The sequence below is a fragment of the Dicentrarchus labrax genome, unplaced genomic scaffold, assembly GCF_905237075.1.
Source record: "Dicentrarchus labrax unplaced genomic scaffold, dlabrax2021, whole genome shotgun sequence".
Classification (NCBI taxonomy): domain Eukaryota; kingdom Metazoa; phylum Chordata; class Actinopteri; family Moronidae; genus Dicentrarchus; species Dicentrarchus labrax.
In genome coordinates this window covers 19,740,067-19,757,298 of record NW_026136724.1, presented here as the reverse complement: position 1 = coordinate 19,757,298, position 17,232 = coordinate 19,740,067, and the positions used below count along the sequence as shown (strand labels likewise).

Here is a 17,232-nt window from a genome sequence, read left to right as displayed (position 1 = left end):
TCATTAAATGTGATTTACACCAAAATAAAAGTCCATAAATCCACTTAGAAATCATAGGAAAAAAGACACTACAGAACTTGCCTTAGAATAATCACATTTTTAGGTTTTGGTCAGTATTAAAGTAATCCGGTGATAGTTGTCTGTACGTCTGTGGATACACTGCAAACAGGAGCAGCTAACAGCTAATTCGGCTTACTTTTAATTTGCCATCACGGAGGACTGAATTCCTTAAATGCACCTTGAGGAAACGAGGAAACGAGGAGAGAGGAGGCTTCTGAGGGAACTTATAGCGAGGAAACACCGGCGTATCCTACGTGGAAGACTTTTATAAAGTGGCGTGGTGTAAAAATACTGTAGAACGCTATTTTATTATGTTTATTCTGACTTATTCACCCTTACTTTGTAGTGTTGTGTATATAAACCTGCACATAATAGAATAGAATATAAGTATAGTGTGTAGAATATAAAGGATAACTCAGGAGGAGCTAAGAGGAGTGAGGAGACACGATCTGTGGCAATATCACACTTCCTGTTCACATCCCCCCCAAAGCATTATGGGAATTGTAGGGTGGGGTTTTTTTGGTATTAAAACCAACCCTCCCTCCCTCCCTCCCTCCCTTCAGTCTTCCTCTCACAAACCAAACTCTTGACATTCTGCTGTAGCTGCACTGTTGCATAAACATCCCCAGACTCTGATTAGCAGCCTTTCCTCCATCTGTGCAACGCGTCCTTCTTCCCTTTTGTTCCCGAGTCTGAACGGACAGCTCGTCTCTCTGACACCTCTCTCTCTCTCTCTCTCTCTCTCCCCCCCTCTGTCTCCTTCTCCCCCCTCCTGCAGCGAGAGCCCGTTCAGCGAGCCGGGAGCGCTGGAGGAGGCCGAGCCCGACGGCGGCACCGAAACCCAGACCAGCGACGAGGGTACGCGTGACCCCTGACCTTCACACAATCGCCCACACTCATCGCATCCTCTCTCTCTCTCTCTCTCTCTCTCTCTCTCTCCGTGTCCTGCTGGAGAGGGGTTGCTACGGCAACCGCAGCCATGGAGACATCTCACCCTCCACTGTCCCTCCCTCCCTTCTCCACACCCCACCCGCCCCCCTCCCTCCTCCCTCCTCCATCCTCTCTCTCTATCTGAATGAACAGAAAAGACTTAAGCCCTTAATGTTTCTGTTTTGTTTTTTTTAAATGCTCCTGTCTGATTGGTCGAGCTGTGGGAGGAACAAAGCCGCAGAGACAGCTGATTGACAAGTTCAGTTTCACCTCTATTTCCACGTCTCGCTCTTATCTATCATCTCCCCCTCCCTCCTCTCTCCCCCTCTCTCTCTCTGGCAGAGGGTGAGGCTGTGGAGGCGGTGGCGAGGTTCGACTACGTGGGCCGGTCGGGCCGCGAGCTCTCCTTCAAGAAGGGAGCGTCCCTGCAGCTCTTCCAGCGCGCGTCGCATGACTGGTGGGAGGGGCGGCACAACGGCAACCACGGCCTGGTGCCTCACCAGTACATCGTGGTGAAAGACAGGCGAGTGCACGGCTCCGGATGGTCGCCTTTAATCGATTGTGTCCCTTTAATGTCCGTTGAGATTAAAGTTTTAGGATATTCTACCTTTTACTACTTTTAAGTCCAAAAACCAACAATGAACGTATCCTATTAACTCAGTATAGATATATCTCATTCCTCTGTGCCACAGAGCTCCATTATTACCAACAATTATATTTAATCAATATTTACATTGTACACACACACACTGTGTAAATGTCAAGGTTCCTGTGGCTCCTTCAAAATAAAGTCAATGAAATTTAGGCCATAAATTGTCTTTAATTTACTGTAAATTTACTGTAGGTATTAAATTAAATTGAATTATTATTACGTTAAAATACCATGTAGGTGTTTATATTAGTTTTCACCTGATGAGCCATGGTGGGGCAGTTTAATGGTTGGAAAAAGATAAGTTTCAGAGGTCAGTTTTCTGTACAATCTGTAGTTCTTAAATCTAGAATAATGAAATAATATGAATTAATCCATTCTTCTTTGGGTGCACAGTGTGTGAGTACAATGTAAAGACTCATTTAATATGTATATAAAGTGTAGTTAATTGGTTTCTGGTCATTAAAAACTAATAATTGTAAATTCTGAACAGATTTAAAGCTTTTAAAAGGACCTTTTTTTAATGATATAACCATTAAAAACTACTCAGCCGCACACTAAAGTTCTTGTTGGTGGTCTGTTTTATTCACTGATGAGCTGCGAGTGATGGATTCTGGGGGATTTGTCGCTCACTGGATCGCACACCTTGTTGATTAACTGACTTATTGGACTGAGGGAGTCACTAACCACATGCTATTGATCGGCTAATTGACAATTGGTGTGTTGCGATGGCTCAGCTCTCCCCCCGTCTGTAGAGTGATTTGTCCTGATCGAGGGTCTGTTGGTGTCTGTCGGCGCGTGTAGGGCCGACGCCATGTCCGACACGCTCAGTCAGAAGGCGGACAGCGACGGCGGGAGCAGCAGCACCGACGACAAGAGGTCCAGGAGCGAACTGAGCTCCCCCACTGACATCAGACCACCAGAGACCTATAACAGGTCTGTCATGTAAGACACCTTCCATTATCACGAGAGGGGAAAGGATCTTTTTATTCAGCTTGTTCTCTCGCCTCTAAAAATACCTGTGAATCTCATCATGCTGTCATCGCAGCTGTTTCTCATGTGACTCGCTCTCCCTCCACCCTCCTGTCTGTCTGCAGATACTTCTCGCTTTCATTCACAGTCATTCCTAACAATTACACGTCCCACCAAATATCTGAGGTGGAAATCCAAGTGTAGTGTGCTCAGGGTTGTCAGGATACAGAAGCTAAAACTCTTATGAGGCAGCTAGTAAACAGATTACAGTTGTTTGTGTGTTTCCTCTGTAAATAAAGGATAAATGAAGCCCTTTCTGACAGGAAACTGAGGCGTTTATATCCATCTATGCTCTCCTCAAAGCCACCAGACTCCTTTGACAAAAACAGTCGTTTAACCTCGCAGAACACGGGTGAATGCTGCTCTACCACTGCCTCGATCGGTTGGTTAGTTTGTGTTACTGTGCAGTTTTGGTGTTTTAACACGTTAGTTTGGATCTAATCTAGTAATAGTTGCTTCAGGTAGAGACAGCGGCAGAGCAGCAACCTCCGTGTTCTGTGAGGTTAAAACGACTGTTTTTGTCAAGAGAGTCTGGTGGTGTTGAAGAGAGCAATACAAGGCTTCAGTTTCCTGTTGGAGAGGGCCGTCTGACGTCAGGGTGAAGCGGTATAAATATTCTAAATATAACACGCTGTACATTACTTAACTTCTGTGCAGGTAACTTCATCCTGTGCAGCCTTGTGTGTTTTTGTTAGAGCTTTGTTGGATTCATAGTATCCCTTACATTAACCTTCCAGAGAGCTGATGGAGAGATACGTGTGTCCAACAATGGTGGAAGAAGTATTCAGAGCCTTTACTTCAGTACTAATATAACACACATTACAAGTAAAGGTCCTGCAGTAGTAGTACAGTATTATTATACAGAATATCTTCTAAATCATCCTCTACTTTATCATCATCCCTCATTCATTAGTGAGTTCCTGTTACTGAACTAATAACGTTTCTACTTCCTGTTTGCAGTCACAGGAGGAAGCGGACCGACGGTTTATTCCGTCGCCCCCTCGGCCGCTCTAACGACAGCCACTGCCACGGTAACGGAGGGGTGATGGAGCGAAGCTCTCCACCGGTGACGGGTCACTTCAGCCCTCGAGAGCTGCTGCTGGGACGAGGTCAGGGTTTGACCCCGCCCCTGGATAGTCCGGAGAGGCGCCGCCGTTCTGCCGCCGCCGTGACCATGACGGTGAGCCGGCATGATTCGCTGCGGAGGCCGGAGGACACGCCCATCCGGCGCTCGAGCAGCGGGCAACACGGCTTCAGTGACTCCCATCGCTCCAGAGCGCTGGACCCCGACACACTGGCACAGGTACACACACACCAGCTTACATAGACGGCATTGATTAAAGCTGCATTAATCAATAATTACTGGATTAAAGGAACAGTGTGTATAATCAGCTCTCGCAGTGATGAACATGCAGCTCCTCTCGGCTTTACGGAGCTTTATAGTGAGTTTTAGTTTGTCTGACCGCAACTTTACTGTCCTGGTTCGCTCTCAGAGAAAAAGCTGTAAGTACTCACAGTACACCGCCTGCAGACCGCAGACAGTTAGAGACGAGCTGGTGAATATAGTGGAGCATTTAGCAGCTAAAGAGACCAAAACAGAGCTAAAAGAGAGCGAATATTGGACTTACACGACGCCAAATTATTGTTTAGTTTGTCATTTCAACATTAAAAGGAGATTTTATGTCAGTGTTCACAACTTGTTTCTGCTGCCCCCAAGTGGCCAAAAAAGTCTTCATGGCCTCCTCTGTCGTCCTCCTGCAGGACATCGAGGAGACGGTGACTGTGGCTCTGGGGGAGTTGCGGCAGCTGGAGCGGCAGGGCTGCCGGCCGGCTCCCGACGTGGTGCTGGACACTCTGGAGCAGGTGAAGAACGGGCCCATGACCGCCTGCTCCTCCGAGTCTCCCAGCCCCCACAGCACCCCCAGCACACCGGGAACCCCCGGCACCCCCGGGACTCCCGGGACACCCGGCACCCCGAGCCCCCTAAGCCCTCTGAGCCCCCTAAGCCCGCTCCCCGGACCTCCGCCCGGACCTCCAAGACCGGCCAACCCTTCCCCCGACACCCTGGGCTCCTTCAAACCCGTGGCAGCCGCCCGCATCGGGGCTCCGCTGCGGCCCCCGGCCCTTAGACCAAAACCTATGGTCCCACCCAAGAGCAGCACCCCGCCTCTGCCCCCACCGCTGGACAAATCCTGCACCATGTGAGCCAAACCAGGCCGATTTTAAAAGGCCAAATCAGGCCGACCCGGGCCAAAAATGGGCCAGAAGAGGAGATCAGGGTACTGCTTAATGTTTATAATCAACATATGAGGGTAGAAACGGTAGGAAAGAGAACAAAGGTTTAAATGTAGTAATAAACTATAATATATGACATGACCTATGATATGATATGCCATGATATTTATGTGTTGTCAGGTTGGTGTGTACTCTTCTTGGTGTGTAGGAGTTTACTTTCTCCATGTATTGAAGCATTTATCAAAGGTTAGCTAAAAAGAACTGCTGATAAAAGAGACACAGCGTATAGAGGCAGAGCAATCCTGTATATGAGATCATAGCCAGAGAGGAAGAGCTAGAGAGCGAGAGGAAGACGAGGCGGGGGGGGTGGGGGTGGGGGAGGGGGGAGAGTGTAGTTTCGGGGGCTCCGGTAAAATGTAGTTTTTAAGTGACGTGAATGTTGGCTGTACTGTCATGACGATGGGCCCCGTGCTAGCTAGCTGAGGAGCCTATCACCAAAAAAAAAGGCTGCTGTTTTCCTTAAAAAGACTTTATCCCCGATCGGCTGCTGTATCTTGAGACTGCGTTTAACGAGGAAGAGGAAGAGTGAAACGGATGGTTTTCGACAACGTCCTGTGTGACTTTATTTTTTTATTTTTCCACTCCAGGGTTCAGCTGCTAAAGCTCACTTAACACCTCAAACCACGAAACGCCTCCTGAGGTCGTCGGGTGACACCGCATTATTTAACCTTAACGTCCGAGCTATTTAATGAATGTTTCCAGTATTTAAAAGAAAAAAAAAATAATAATAAACATTTAAAGAAGACGACTGTTCAGCCATCTATTGAATGTTCAGTGAGCTGCTGCGGCGACTCGCTAAACTCTTTAAAAACAGCCTTTCCTTGTGTTTGGTTGAGTGGAGGAGGGAGCTTGGACAGAACTTTTTCTGGGACGGGGAGATCGGGGAGGGAGGTTGGTTGCTGGGGGGGTGTATGATTTTGTTCTTGTTTGTGTGTGTGTGTGTGTGTGTGTGTGCGAGACAAGTGTGTGTGTGTGTGTGTGTGTGTGTGTGTCCTGCTTGCCTGCCCTTGTTCTGCTCCCTTGTAAAGTGCAGAAGCACTAGAATAGTGATAGATGATAGATAATTCATGCCTGCCTTGAGTGCCAGAACACGCCAAGTGCAAGTTGGGGAAAAACGAGTGCAAAAAAAAAAGCATGCCACTTTCTGTGTTGTGTGTGTGTGTGTGTGTGTGTGTGTGTGTGTGTGTGTGTCAGGATGATGGTTTACCTGCTTGTGAAGTCACTGAAGTCACTAGTTAACCTTAAATTCACAATAAGCTAACAGGGTGGGGCTCTGTGTGTAAAACGCCCAAAAAAACCATTAAAAAAACAAACACTTGAACAGCACACTGAATGTGGCCTCCAACCAGGGCTGGTAACTGATGAGTGAGTGAGTGTGTGTGTGTGTGTGTGTGTGTGTGTGTGTGTGTGTGTGTTGCTGAGAGATGGGTGCACATCTGTGTTGTTTGTGTGTGTGTGTGTGTGTGTGTGTGTGTGTGTGTGTGTGTGTGTGTGTATGTGAAAGTGCCTTTTTTTTAAACCCTTGTCTTTTTTTGGGGGGAAGTTGTGAATCCACTCACGCATGTCCTGAACGAAGAGCAGCAGCACTCTGAATGAAATAATCATAAAAAGTGTTTTAGTAGATTAACTGAATTATAAATTCTTAGCATTAACCCATTGTGACATTGCACTTTGATGTATAGGATCGTGTACTTGGCATGTAGCATCATAACATGTTGGTGCATTTTAACTCAAAAAGGGAAGGTTTCTTTGAATGTGTTTCATAATAAAGGAAAATGGTTTTTTGTCTGTTAGTGTTGCTGTATTTGAAAAACCGAGCTTCCTAAAAAGATGAGCTCATATAGCCAAATGGACTGTATCAATGTGTTGTATTTATATTATAAATAAAAATCGGAAAATAAATTAGCATTCAAGTCGTTAACTGACTGAAACCCTTTCTTTACATGAAATGTCGCTAAATGTTTTGTTTGAACACTCAATAAAAACCTCCAAGTGTGTTCTGTAAATTGTTTCTTTAAGTTTTTATTTGATTTTAAATGTTGATTCATCAATAAATTCAATTAACCTGCAAGTTTTTATTATTATATTTATCTTCTTAGCTTCTTCATGTATGTTGAAAAAACAACACATTTTTTAAGAAGGTTAATGGATAAAAGTAACAAAACATTGGCTAACTAATCTACATCCGTAGTTTGCTAGAATTTTTCTAAGATAGCTATCAGATTAAACTAGCAAACGATTGATCGATTGAACGAGCAAGCCATTTACCGACAACCATTTCTAAACAGGAACAAAAAATTAAAAAAAAACCTGATTTATAAACGGTCAGGAGACAACTTGTTGTCCCGATTCTGGTTTTCTCATTTAAAACCGAAAATCTGTTGGCCGCAAATCTGCTAGACTCATCTACTGTAAAACTTCTAATAATAGCCCGGGCGTTTATTTGCTTAAGTCACCGAACTCCCCCTGCCTTTATTGGGGACAGGCCTTTATTGGGGACAGGCCTCTATTTGGGACAGGCCTTTAATTCCTTTAGCACAAAACTAAACTAAACTCTAACTGCAGCTTCTCTCGAGGTTTGTTCTGCAAATTTGACAACTAACATGATGATTATGATGCTTCAGAGGTTTTTTTCTGTCTCTCTTGTTTACCGGTAAGTCAGAATGAATTAACGTTAAACTTTGGTGTTGATAGTTTTCGTAAAATATAGTGAATGAATGAATTGTGGAGAATCTATAACTGATCTAATGATGTTCATTATGTTCATATTGACAAAAGTTTAAACATTTATATTTGTGTAGGAGATTGAAATGAGGTAAACCTCTCTCAATCAGGCGACCCTGGTGGGTTTTAAGAGGTTTTATACATCGAGATAATTTCTATAAAATCCAGACCAGGCCTCTATTGGAGACCTGTGTTCATTTGTTAAAACATGTAGCCACACCAGGCTTTTAAAAGAGACCTGCATCTATTAGGGACCCTGCTTTTATTGGAAGCTTTACAGTATGATGAAAAAAAACAACCAATTTTTTGATAATTAACAGATTAAAGTGACATAGTCACATCTTAAATGAGCTAATGTTAGCTGTTCCTCGACTACTAGTAAATTAAGCTAGCGTTTTGCTAACATCAGCTAGAATGTTATTTAATGTTTTTATTTCTCATAATAAAAACAGTTAAATGTATAAAACACTGTAGTAAAAGGAACACAGAAAAGATATAAAGATACAGAAAAGAAGAACAAAAACATAATAAAAGAAAAATATCGTACAGGCGCTATTTCAACTGTTTGTTTTAGTGTCAAATTGAATAAATATGCAGTTTGAACTCTCTGATGAAAGCAACTGAGTGCGGTTTCCTGCCATTACATTTCCATTTATTAGTCGTAGTAGGAAAGGAGGAAGTTGACCGACTTTCCAAAAGGGCTGCTGTGAAAAAGGTTGTAATCCTCCGCCTGTAGTGAAGAAGGAATTGAATAAAAAGGTATAAAGTGTTTATATTTTTGGCTAAACGGAAATGATCGCTGATTAATTAAGGAATATCATAGATGTATTGATTGGCTAAACATGTACTTGATTGGAAAATAATCATGTTTATCAGAAATGATCATAAAACAAGTTTGGTCCCAATTTGATAAAACAAAGTATGTTTTTCCAGCTCTAAAAGACGGCCCAATCTCCGGGACCCTGAACACATCATGACATTTAGGGCTGCAACTGATAATTATTCTAATTATTAATCTAATAAAATTTTAACATCCATCATTCCTGGAGGCAAATGTGTCAACCTTCTGGTCTTAATAATACTTAATACTATTTTTTATTGGAAAATATTCAGTTTAAATCCATTAAAACGGAGAAAAAGCAGCAAAGTCCAACAGATTTGATTATTGATATATATTGACCATTTTTAAAAACATATACCAGTCAACATGGTTTTTATTAATTGTGACCAACATAAAATAAACTTGTCAGCTAGCTGTGGTGGAAAAACGCAGTATTATATTACTTATTGGCGTCTAAATAAATCAATAATCAGCTAATATCAGCCCAAAAAACTAATGAATGAACTCAGGAAGCAGGATCATCTCAAAGGCTTTATTTAAATTGTATCAAGCACAGTAAATATGAGCTTTTAAAAGTAAAAAGGAAACATGTTAAAACAGTAATTGATGCAAAATAATTAAAACGCTTAATACATTTTAAATAAACAAAACGTTTTTTTTAAGCGCTAGCAGCGTGATTCTTGTCGTCCCGTCGTAGCCTAAAACAAATTCACAGCGTGGTTGAGTTGGTGGTCGTTTCTTTGGTCTGGAACTTTTTTATAGTTTTGTCTGAAGTCAAAGCAACATTAAAAGGACTTCAGGTTGGACCACAGGAAACCAATCAGTTCCATCATTGCCTGTTAGCGTGTAGCTCAGCCCTTTGACCCCGGCTTCAGGGTGCTGAAGGGTTTCGAGTTTCGCAGCGAGCCCGAGATCTCCTGCAGGAAGGCGGCGATGTGCAGATCCTTCTCCGACTTCCTGCCATCGAAGATCACCACCAGCGTGAAGTGCGGCTCGGGCCGCGTCAGGTAGTACGTGCTCTGGACCTTGTCGTCGTAGAAGTGCACCACCTTGTCCAGAGTGTTGAGCTCGGCGGCGCGGTCTCCCATCATCATGATGACGTTTGGCCAGTGCGTGAGCGGCCGCTCTCCCGACGGCAGGGACACCACGGCGGGGAACTGCTCCACGCCCTTCGGTGCTTCCCGGTACGAGTGCGGGTGGTGGTAGCCGTGGCCCTGGAAGCTTTCTGAGCCGCGGTTGTCGAACACCAGAGACACGTTGCTGGCGTCGTGTTTGCGAATGAAGGAGCAGATCTTGCCGTGGTAGTCCGGCGCCGTGCGGGCGGTGAGGGCTCTCATGTCGGCCGGCGGCGTCTGCCGGCTCAGCGCTTCGTGGAAGTAGAAGCTGAACTTGGCGAGGAGCACCGCCTGGAAGCGCTGCAGCCACACGTACAGGTGCGGAGGCTGCACGGCCTTCTGGGACTGACCTCCGAACAGATGCTTGCGGGTCTCTTTCTGCCGCTGGAACAGCTGACCCCAGGCGGTGAGCTTGGAGTTGGCGCCGTGCAGGCTGAGCAGAGCCGGCAGGAAGCTCCACTCGGATACCTGCGCCTGGCAGCGCAGTAACTGGGTCACCACGTCCACCTCCGTCTGGAAGCCCTCCTCCACGCGGCCCAGGATGGGGTGGTGGAACCTGAAGGAGCGAGGAAGAGGAGGCTGGCAGTTAAACAGGAACACGAGCAAACAAAAGCAAAGAGACGGGAGCTGACCTAATTTGTAGTGACCTGAAAGTCTCTTTGTCTCTCTAGTCTGGATCTGAGCTCAGCCTAAAAACCCTCTGGATTCGGGGTCCGTACATTTCCCCAGGTCTGCCGATCACCTTCACCCTTCAGTGCACGGTCAGATCAGTGATGTGTGGTGGTGTCCTGCTGCGGCCCGCTGCAGCTCAGTCAACATCTCAAGCGTGTAGTTTGTGTTCCCGCTGCAGTCGCAGGACACATTTTTTTTGCTGACACGTCTCTGGGGGAACACAGTCGGATCCTGCGTTTGCCCGATTAAGCAGAAAGTTTTCTTCCTCCAACCCAAATATGTCATCTCTAACTTTACTTATTTCCTATTCTTTAGCTGAACAATGCCATTGTCTGTTTGCAAACCGGGGTTCAGTGGTGTTCAGAGCCTTCATGTGAGTATAAGTAGTAACACCACTCAGAGATCCTTCATTATCAAAGTCCTGCATAAGTAAAAGTACCACAAAAAGTATCATTAGGAGGAAAAATGGCTTCTTTTATGATGTTTTATTATATGATTCAGTCCTAAAACCCTAATTTTCTCAAAACTGCCATTGCAGGTAGGATGCTTTTTATTAAAAATGGCCATAAATAAGTGTCTGTAGCTTAAAATAAGAAAGAACGAAGCAGGTTTCTGCACTAGAATTACAAAATACTCGATTCTGTCACTTAAAATGAGGTAAAATAAGACCAATGTACACACTTGGTGCTGTATTTGTGCAGGACCGCCTCCAGCGTGGTGACCAGCTCCTCCGAGTTGATGCTCTTCTGGCTGCCCAGCGAGTGCATCTTCTCGTACAGGTCGGCCATCTCCATGCGGGCCTGCGTGAAGTGGCAGAGCTGCTCCGACAGGTGCGACAGCAGGTCCTCCAGGTAGGAGGCGGAGCCCGGCTGGCTGTGGCGCCCCATCGTCACCACCTTCCTGAGCTCGTTGAACAGCGAGGTGTAGATGGTTCGGATGGAGTCTTTACGGCTGAAGAAGGACTGACCGCCTGCAGAGAGGGAGGGAAGGGAGAAAGAAATGACTGACTGAGTGTCACCATGAGATGAAAATGGTTGACTCCTTTTTTTTTTTTAGCTACAGCGCCATCTGGTGTTGGAGATGTGTAGCTGTCTGTGTGCCCTAATATCTCACATGGTCATGGTCACAAGAATAAGATAATAATCCCGGGGTTAAACTATTATTTGCACATTTTTCAGACACATTTTAAGCTCTTGAAAGTAGCCTACATTGTTTGGTTTTTGGGCAAAAAGAGAAATAAATGATATAAATTGATTTAAATATTACAAAAACGTTTTAAACAAGCATTGGTGAAACATTAATGAAGCCATTCACACTTTATAGATCCTTCACAAACATCACATTGCGATAACTTTGATGTGATGTGATGTGATTCTTGATGTTTTTGCCATATTGTGCAGCCCTATTAGAAACAAGTTAACTTATTTTTTAATTTAAAAAATGCTAAATGATCTGTTATCTTATCGGTTGAAAAAAATATTTATCAACATATCTTGCATCCCTACATTGTACATTATATTACAGTATATAAAAATATATATTAAAAAAATAAGACATTCATATATATATACATATATACAGTAATTAATAAAAGTGTGATAAATACTTTAATTTAAAATGTATTATATTTAATATTATATTTAATATAATTTATATATATTACATTTAATATATTTAATATATATTATATGTGTGTGTGTATATATATATATATGTGTGTATATATATATAAAAAATTAACAAATTATATATTATATTTATAATATTTAATACATTATATATTTAATATATTCAATACATTGTATTTGTTATATTTAACACATCATATATTAGATTTAACACATTATATTTGTTATATTTAACATTATATATAATATATAATATATTTAATATTATATTTAACACATTATATATAATATATTTAATACATTATATATAATATATTATTTTTAATACATTTTACATTATACATTATATATTACATATAATACATTATATATAATATATTTAACACATTATACATTATATATTACATATAACACATTATATATATTATACATTATATATTATATTTAATACATTATATATTATATTTAACACATTATACATTATATATAATATATTATAGTTAATACATTTTACATTATAAATTATATATTATATTTAATACATTATATATTATATTTAATACATTATACAATATATATTATATTTAATACATTATATATTTTATACTATATATTATATTTAATACATTATATATTTCACATTATATATTATATTTAATACATTATATATTATATTTAATACGTTATATATTATATTTAATACATTATATATATAATTATATTATATTTAATACATTATATATTATATTTAATATAATACATTGTACATTATATTGAATACATTATATATAATATATAATACATTATATATTATTATAATATAATATATAATGTATTATATATTATATTGAATACATTATAATATAGTGTATTATATATTATTAATATAATAATATAATATATAGTTATAATATAATTATATTGAATACATTATATAAGTTATTATATTTATATAATATATAATATATAGTTATAATATAATTATATTGAATACATTATATATATTATAATATAATATATAATACATTATATTATTATATTATAATTATAATATAATAATATAATATATAGTTATAATATAATTATATTGAATACATTATATATAGTGTATAATATATTATATAATAATATAATATATAGTTATAATATAATAATATTGAGTTCATTATATTTTAATTATAATATAATATATAATATATAGTTATAATATAATAATATTATATTATTACATTATAATTATAATATAATATAATATAATATATATTTTTATATATAGTTATAATATAATAATTATATTATATTATTATATTATAATTATAATATAATATATAATATATAGTTATAATATAATAATATATTATAATTATAATACAATAATATAATATATAGTTATAATATAATAATATTATATTATTACATTATAATTATAATTATAATATAATATATAATATATAGTTATAATATAATAATATTTTTTAATATTATTATTTATTATAATTATAATGTAATATATAATATATAGTTATAATATAATAATATTATATTATTACATTATAATTATAATATAATATAATATATAATATATAGTTATAATATAATAATATTGAGTTATTACCCATCTTCTGTCCGAGGAAGGTGAGGTGGTGATAAGCTTTCTCTGCGGCGGACAGATGAGCCAGAGCGGCCAGCAGCGCGGCCCAGATGGCGCCGGCGCTCTTGCTGTTGTCCTTCTCTTTCTCCACGTAGTCTTTGGCCCGGTCGAAGGAGAACATGCCGAGCTGCGTGAAGAAGCTCTCCAGGATGGCTCTCTCCCGGGGGACGGGCCGCAGCTCCTCCGCCTCGGTCATGGTTCTCACGGAGCCTCCCGAGCTAGCGGCGAGCTAACCGCGTTAGCACGGCGACGTCCCGGTAAGAAACGGTCATTATTTAAACAAAAACACAACGTTTACTGACTTTAAAACAGCTTCACGTTGTCTACGAACCTGTATCTCCGTTAGGACGCCGGTAAGTAACTTTAATGTGCACTTAAAACCACATTATTTTTTTAAAAAGTGCCTGGAGTCGGCTAACTGCTTAACCGGACGACGCCATATTGGATTTATAGAATGTAAACACTACGGAGAGCCAAGAGGACCAAAATAAATCCGGGTTTTTTTTTTTAGTGTTTGCGCTGGAGCCAGACAGAATTAAAGATATATTATTATTGTATAAATGTATTATTTGAAAATGTAAGTGTAGGGTTGAGTAGTTAACTTATCACATGTAATCAGATTACATACAAATACTATAATAAATCCAGATTACAGTTAGTTACATTATCCAGGATTACTTTAAAATATGGAAAATTACGGACATTTCATGTCACGATAACCAATGTTTAATTAACTCTCCGAAACTATTAAAGTCCAGGTGAAAAATAAAGTGTCAGAGCTAAGATTCATTCGTTAGAGCTCATTGATTACGCTACAAACACACAACTTTATCGGTGATTATTGGTGAAACTGGACGTGTGTACGTGCTCCTGGACTATCTGTGGTTCGTCTGCTGAGGTTTGAACCCAGACCGTGAGGCTATATCTGCTTCAGTGGGGCGTCTGTGGAGTTTTAGATAATAGTCGTCTACAGAGTAATCTGTGCTGGTGGGGAATGTATACTGCCACATGATGATTACTGAGTATAATTATTAACAGCGTAATTGTTGCTTTGACCCTGCAAGAATTAGTTAGTGTGGAGAAAAACTAATCAGCCACTGCCAACGCAATGATGAGTTCATGTACAGCAGTTCTAGACTCAAATATCTCAACAAATAGCTGACGTATGGCAAATAAAATGTCGTATAGACGTTCATTATCCTCATTATTAATTCATATATTTTGAAGCAACACTGTGTTTTGTTCAGGAATCTTGTTTTACATTCATTCCCAGTCTGTTCCTCATTAAAAATATCAATAAATCTGGTTATTTATGTATTTATTTACCTATTTACTGACTACAAAAAGCCCAGGCCTCTTTGAAAAATGAAGGTTTCTGATGGATTAAAGTTCAACGTGTCAACTAAAGCAGCTTCTGAACATGTTTTTTTTTTTTTTCTGAGAAAGCTGCAATCACCAGTCTATAAGCCACATTTTGTAGGAAATTAAATCAGTCATCGTTATTCATCACAGAGATCCATAAACATGAAGAGAGTTTGTGTTTGTGTTAAAGCTGCGTCTTCAGTTTTTGTGGTTATGCATTAATTACGATGATTCTGGAGCATATAGAGAGCTGTTGCTGCTTTTTGGATCCTATATAGGTTTGCTGATTGGTCCTCAAAGTCAGCGTCCTGTGGTTTCACATGTGAGCTCTTCAACAGAAAACACATCCTGGAAAACCTGGAAATTTAAGGACTGCTTTTCCAGTCATGTAAACACCTAGAAATGAATTAAAATGACCAAATATCCTGGAAATAATCCACGTTGTGCTACTCAGGTGCATCAGATGTCTTGTTGCTGTGCACATTGATGTTAATTATAACTGTAATTAACACTTTAACTTTCTAAAATCTGAATTTTTCTGCAAAATAAAACAGATTCTTCTTAATTTTAACTGTTATTTGTTACATTTGGCCAATGTAATGTAGTTAATTTGCCCAAATCCGCAGCTTTTATTACCAAAAATGTGCTGGAAAAGGATTTGTTCAGAATAAGTAATTAGCTATCTGCAGTTATACTTTTGGTTTTTACTCTCATTATCCACATTTATGCTGCTGATTTTATCGTCCGTTAACAAACGATGTGTGTAATGACTGAATGAACCAAAAGAGCAGCTGTTTATCTTCACTGTAATCACTAGTAGGGCCACAGCTAACTGTTGCTAACTTCAACAACAACTCTAATTTAACTGAAGATTAACTTTTTATGCACTTAATTTGAGGGAAATGTCGGCCCAAAGGACGTCTGATTATAGCAGCTAATGACGCTCACGTAAGCTCACTGCAATTAGAATTTAACTAGTTATCATCTTAAATAATCATTAACAAAATCTGGCTATATAAAATATCACAATTGACTAGATTCAATGTATGGGATGCCATTTAAACCAAAAGTAAATGGATAAATAAATATACATGTAGTAGTTTAACTGCAGATAGTTAATTACTTGACATATTCTTCTGTAACCTAGAAAGCCACTACAAGCAGCTCTCTGTATCCTCCAAAATAAAACACTTAGGCGAGCTGGTCATGCATAACCACAAAAACTGAAGCCACAGTTTTAACAGAATATGTTAATTTAAGTGTTTTTGGATCTCTGTGACTGAAATTATTATTTAATTTCCAAGAAAACATCCACTCATGAGGATGTCAAAGACAAACTCATACTGGTCCAGTTCTCTACGAGAGAACGTAAACAGCTGCCAGATATATTTATTTATTTATGAACAATTTATATGTTTATTATCGACTTAAATGGCATCTCATATAATTCGTTACAGTGGATCAAGGTGCTCACACAATGTTAAAGAGTAGAAATAATACTAATCTTACACAATATATATATATATATAGAATAAAAATGTATATATAGCTTTGTACATAAGTAAGACCTATAATAAGAGTACTTTATAGTAATAATTAGTTATAAAAAGTTATAAATTATTACAAAGAGTGATGGAATAATTACTACTACTACTACTAATAATAATAATAATAAACTTTATTAACATTAAACTGCTTTTGAAACATTGAATGTGTTTTAATACTGGAACAGTGTTTGGAGCTAATGTTTGACCTGCACTTTATTTCCCCCTTAAAACAGGAGGCACAACATTACATAACAATTAAAATATCACATGATTAAATACCCACAAAACGACTGAGATTTGGTTGTTTAGGTCGCATTGGACAACTACATTTCCCATGAGTCTTTGACATAAGCATTAAATCAAACTCTCTCTCTCTCTCTCTCTCTCTCTCTTTCTAGGGGTGGATCTCTGCTCTCCTTAAAAAGTGACCACTGCATCAAAATGAGCACAACTCACATTTACTCTCTCCTCCTCCACTCCTCCCTGCTCGGTAGGTGACATCATCTCTCTCCCCCCCTCTGTGTGTGTGTGTGTGTGTGTGTGTGTTCATGGATTCAAGTCATTTTAGCGATTGTTTATCGATCAGCTGGTTATGATCGCTGCCGGTTTTTGGATGTTGACCCTTGAGCAAGTTGTTGTAAATGTGATGTGAGAACTGAGAAAATGTTAGAATGTTTATATTTTATATTTTAAAGCCTCATTTTAAGTCATGAAATTGTCTTTATG

General features: G+C 39.2%; 2 protein-coding genes across 3 annotated transcripts in view; one reads left to right on the top strand and one right to left on the bottom strand.

Annotated features, from left to right (window-relative positions):
- The window catches only part of LOC127358572 (SLIT-ROBO Rho GTPase-activating protein 1-like), a 32,649-nt gene extending 27,384 nt beyond the window's left edge, over positions 1-5,265 (top strand). The window contains exons 19-23 of one of the 2 annotated variants that reach the window (XM_051391732.1): positions 839-918; positions 1,333-1,513; positions 2,444-2,575; positions 3,632-3,974; positions 4,433-5,265. In XM_051391732.1, the coding sequence (XP_051247692.1) occupies positions 839-918; positions 1,333-1,513; positions 2,444-2,575; positions 3,632-3,974; positions 4,433-4,876 (1,180 nt within the window). In that variant the 3' untranslated portion in view covers positions 4,877-5,265. Of the gene's footprint in view, positions 1-838; positions 919-1,332; positions 1,514-2,443; positions 2,585-3,631; positions 3,975-4,432 lie in introns of both variants that reach the window. The other variant, XM_051391731.1, reaches the window with a different exon arrangement.
- Positions 5,266-9,049: 3,784 nt separating this feature from the next.
- Positions 9,050-14,047, bottom strand: kics2 (KICSTOR subunit 2). Its single transcript, XM_051391759.1, has 3 exons — positions 13,562-14,047; positions 11,000-11,288; positions 9,050-10,202 (listed from the first exon to the last, which is right to left on the bottom strand). The coding sequence occupies exons 1-3, from the start codon at positions 13,791-13,793 to the stop codon at positions 9,383-9,385; spliced, it is 1,341 nt and encodes a 446-aa protein (XP_051247719.1). The 5' UTR covers positions 13,794-14,047; the 3' UTR covers positions 9,050-9,382.
- Positions 14,048-17,232: the final 3,185 nt, after the last annotated feature.

Coding starts and splice junctions, on each gene's coding strand:
- kics2 (XM_051391759.1), bottom strand. CDS start 13,793: ATGACCGAGGCGGAGGAGCTGCGGCCCGTCCCCCGGGAGAGAGCCATC. Junction 11,289..13,561: donor CTTCCTCGGACAGAAGATGG/GTAATAACTCAA, acceptor CCCTCTCTGCAG/GCGGTCAGTCCTTCTTCAGC. Junction 10,203..10,999: donor CTGCACAAATACAGCACCAA/GTGTGTACATTG, acceptor TCGCTCCTTCAG/GTTCCACCACCCCATCCTGG.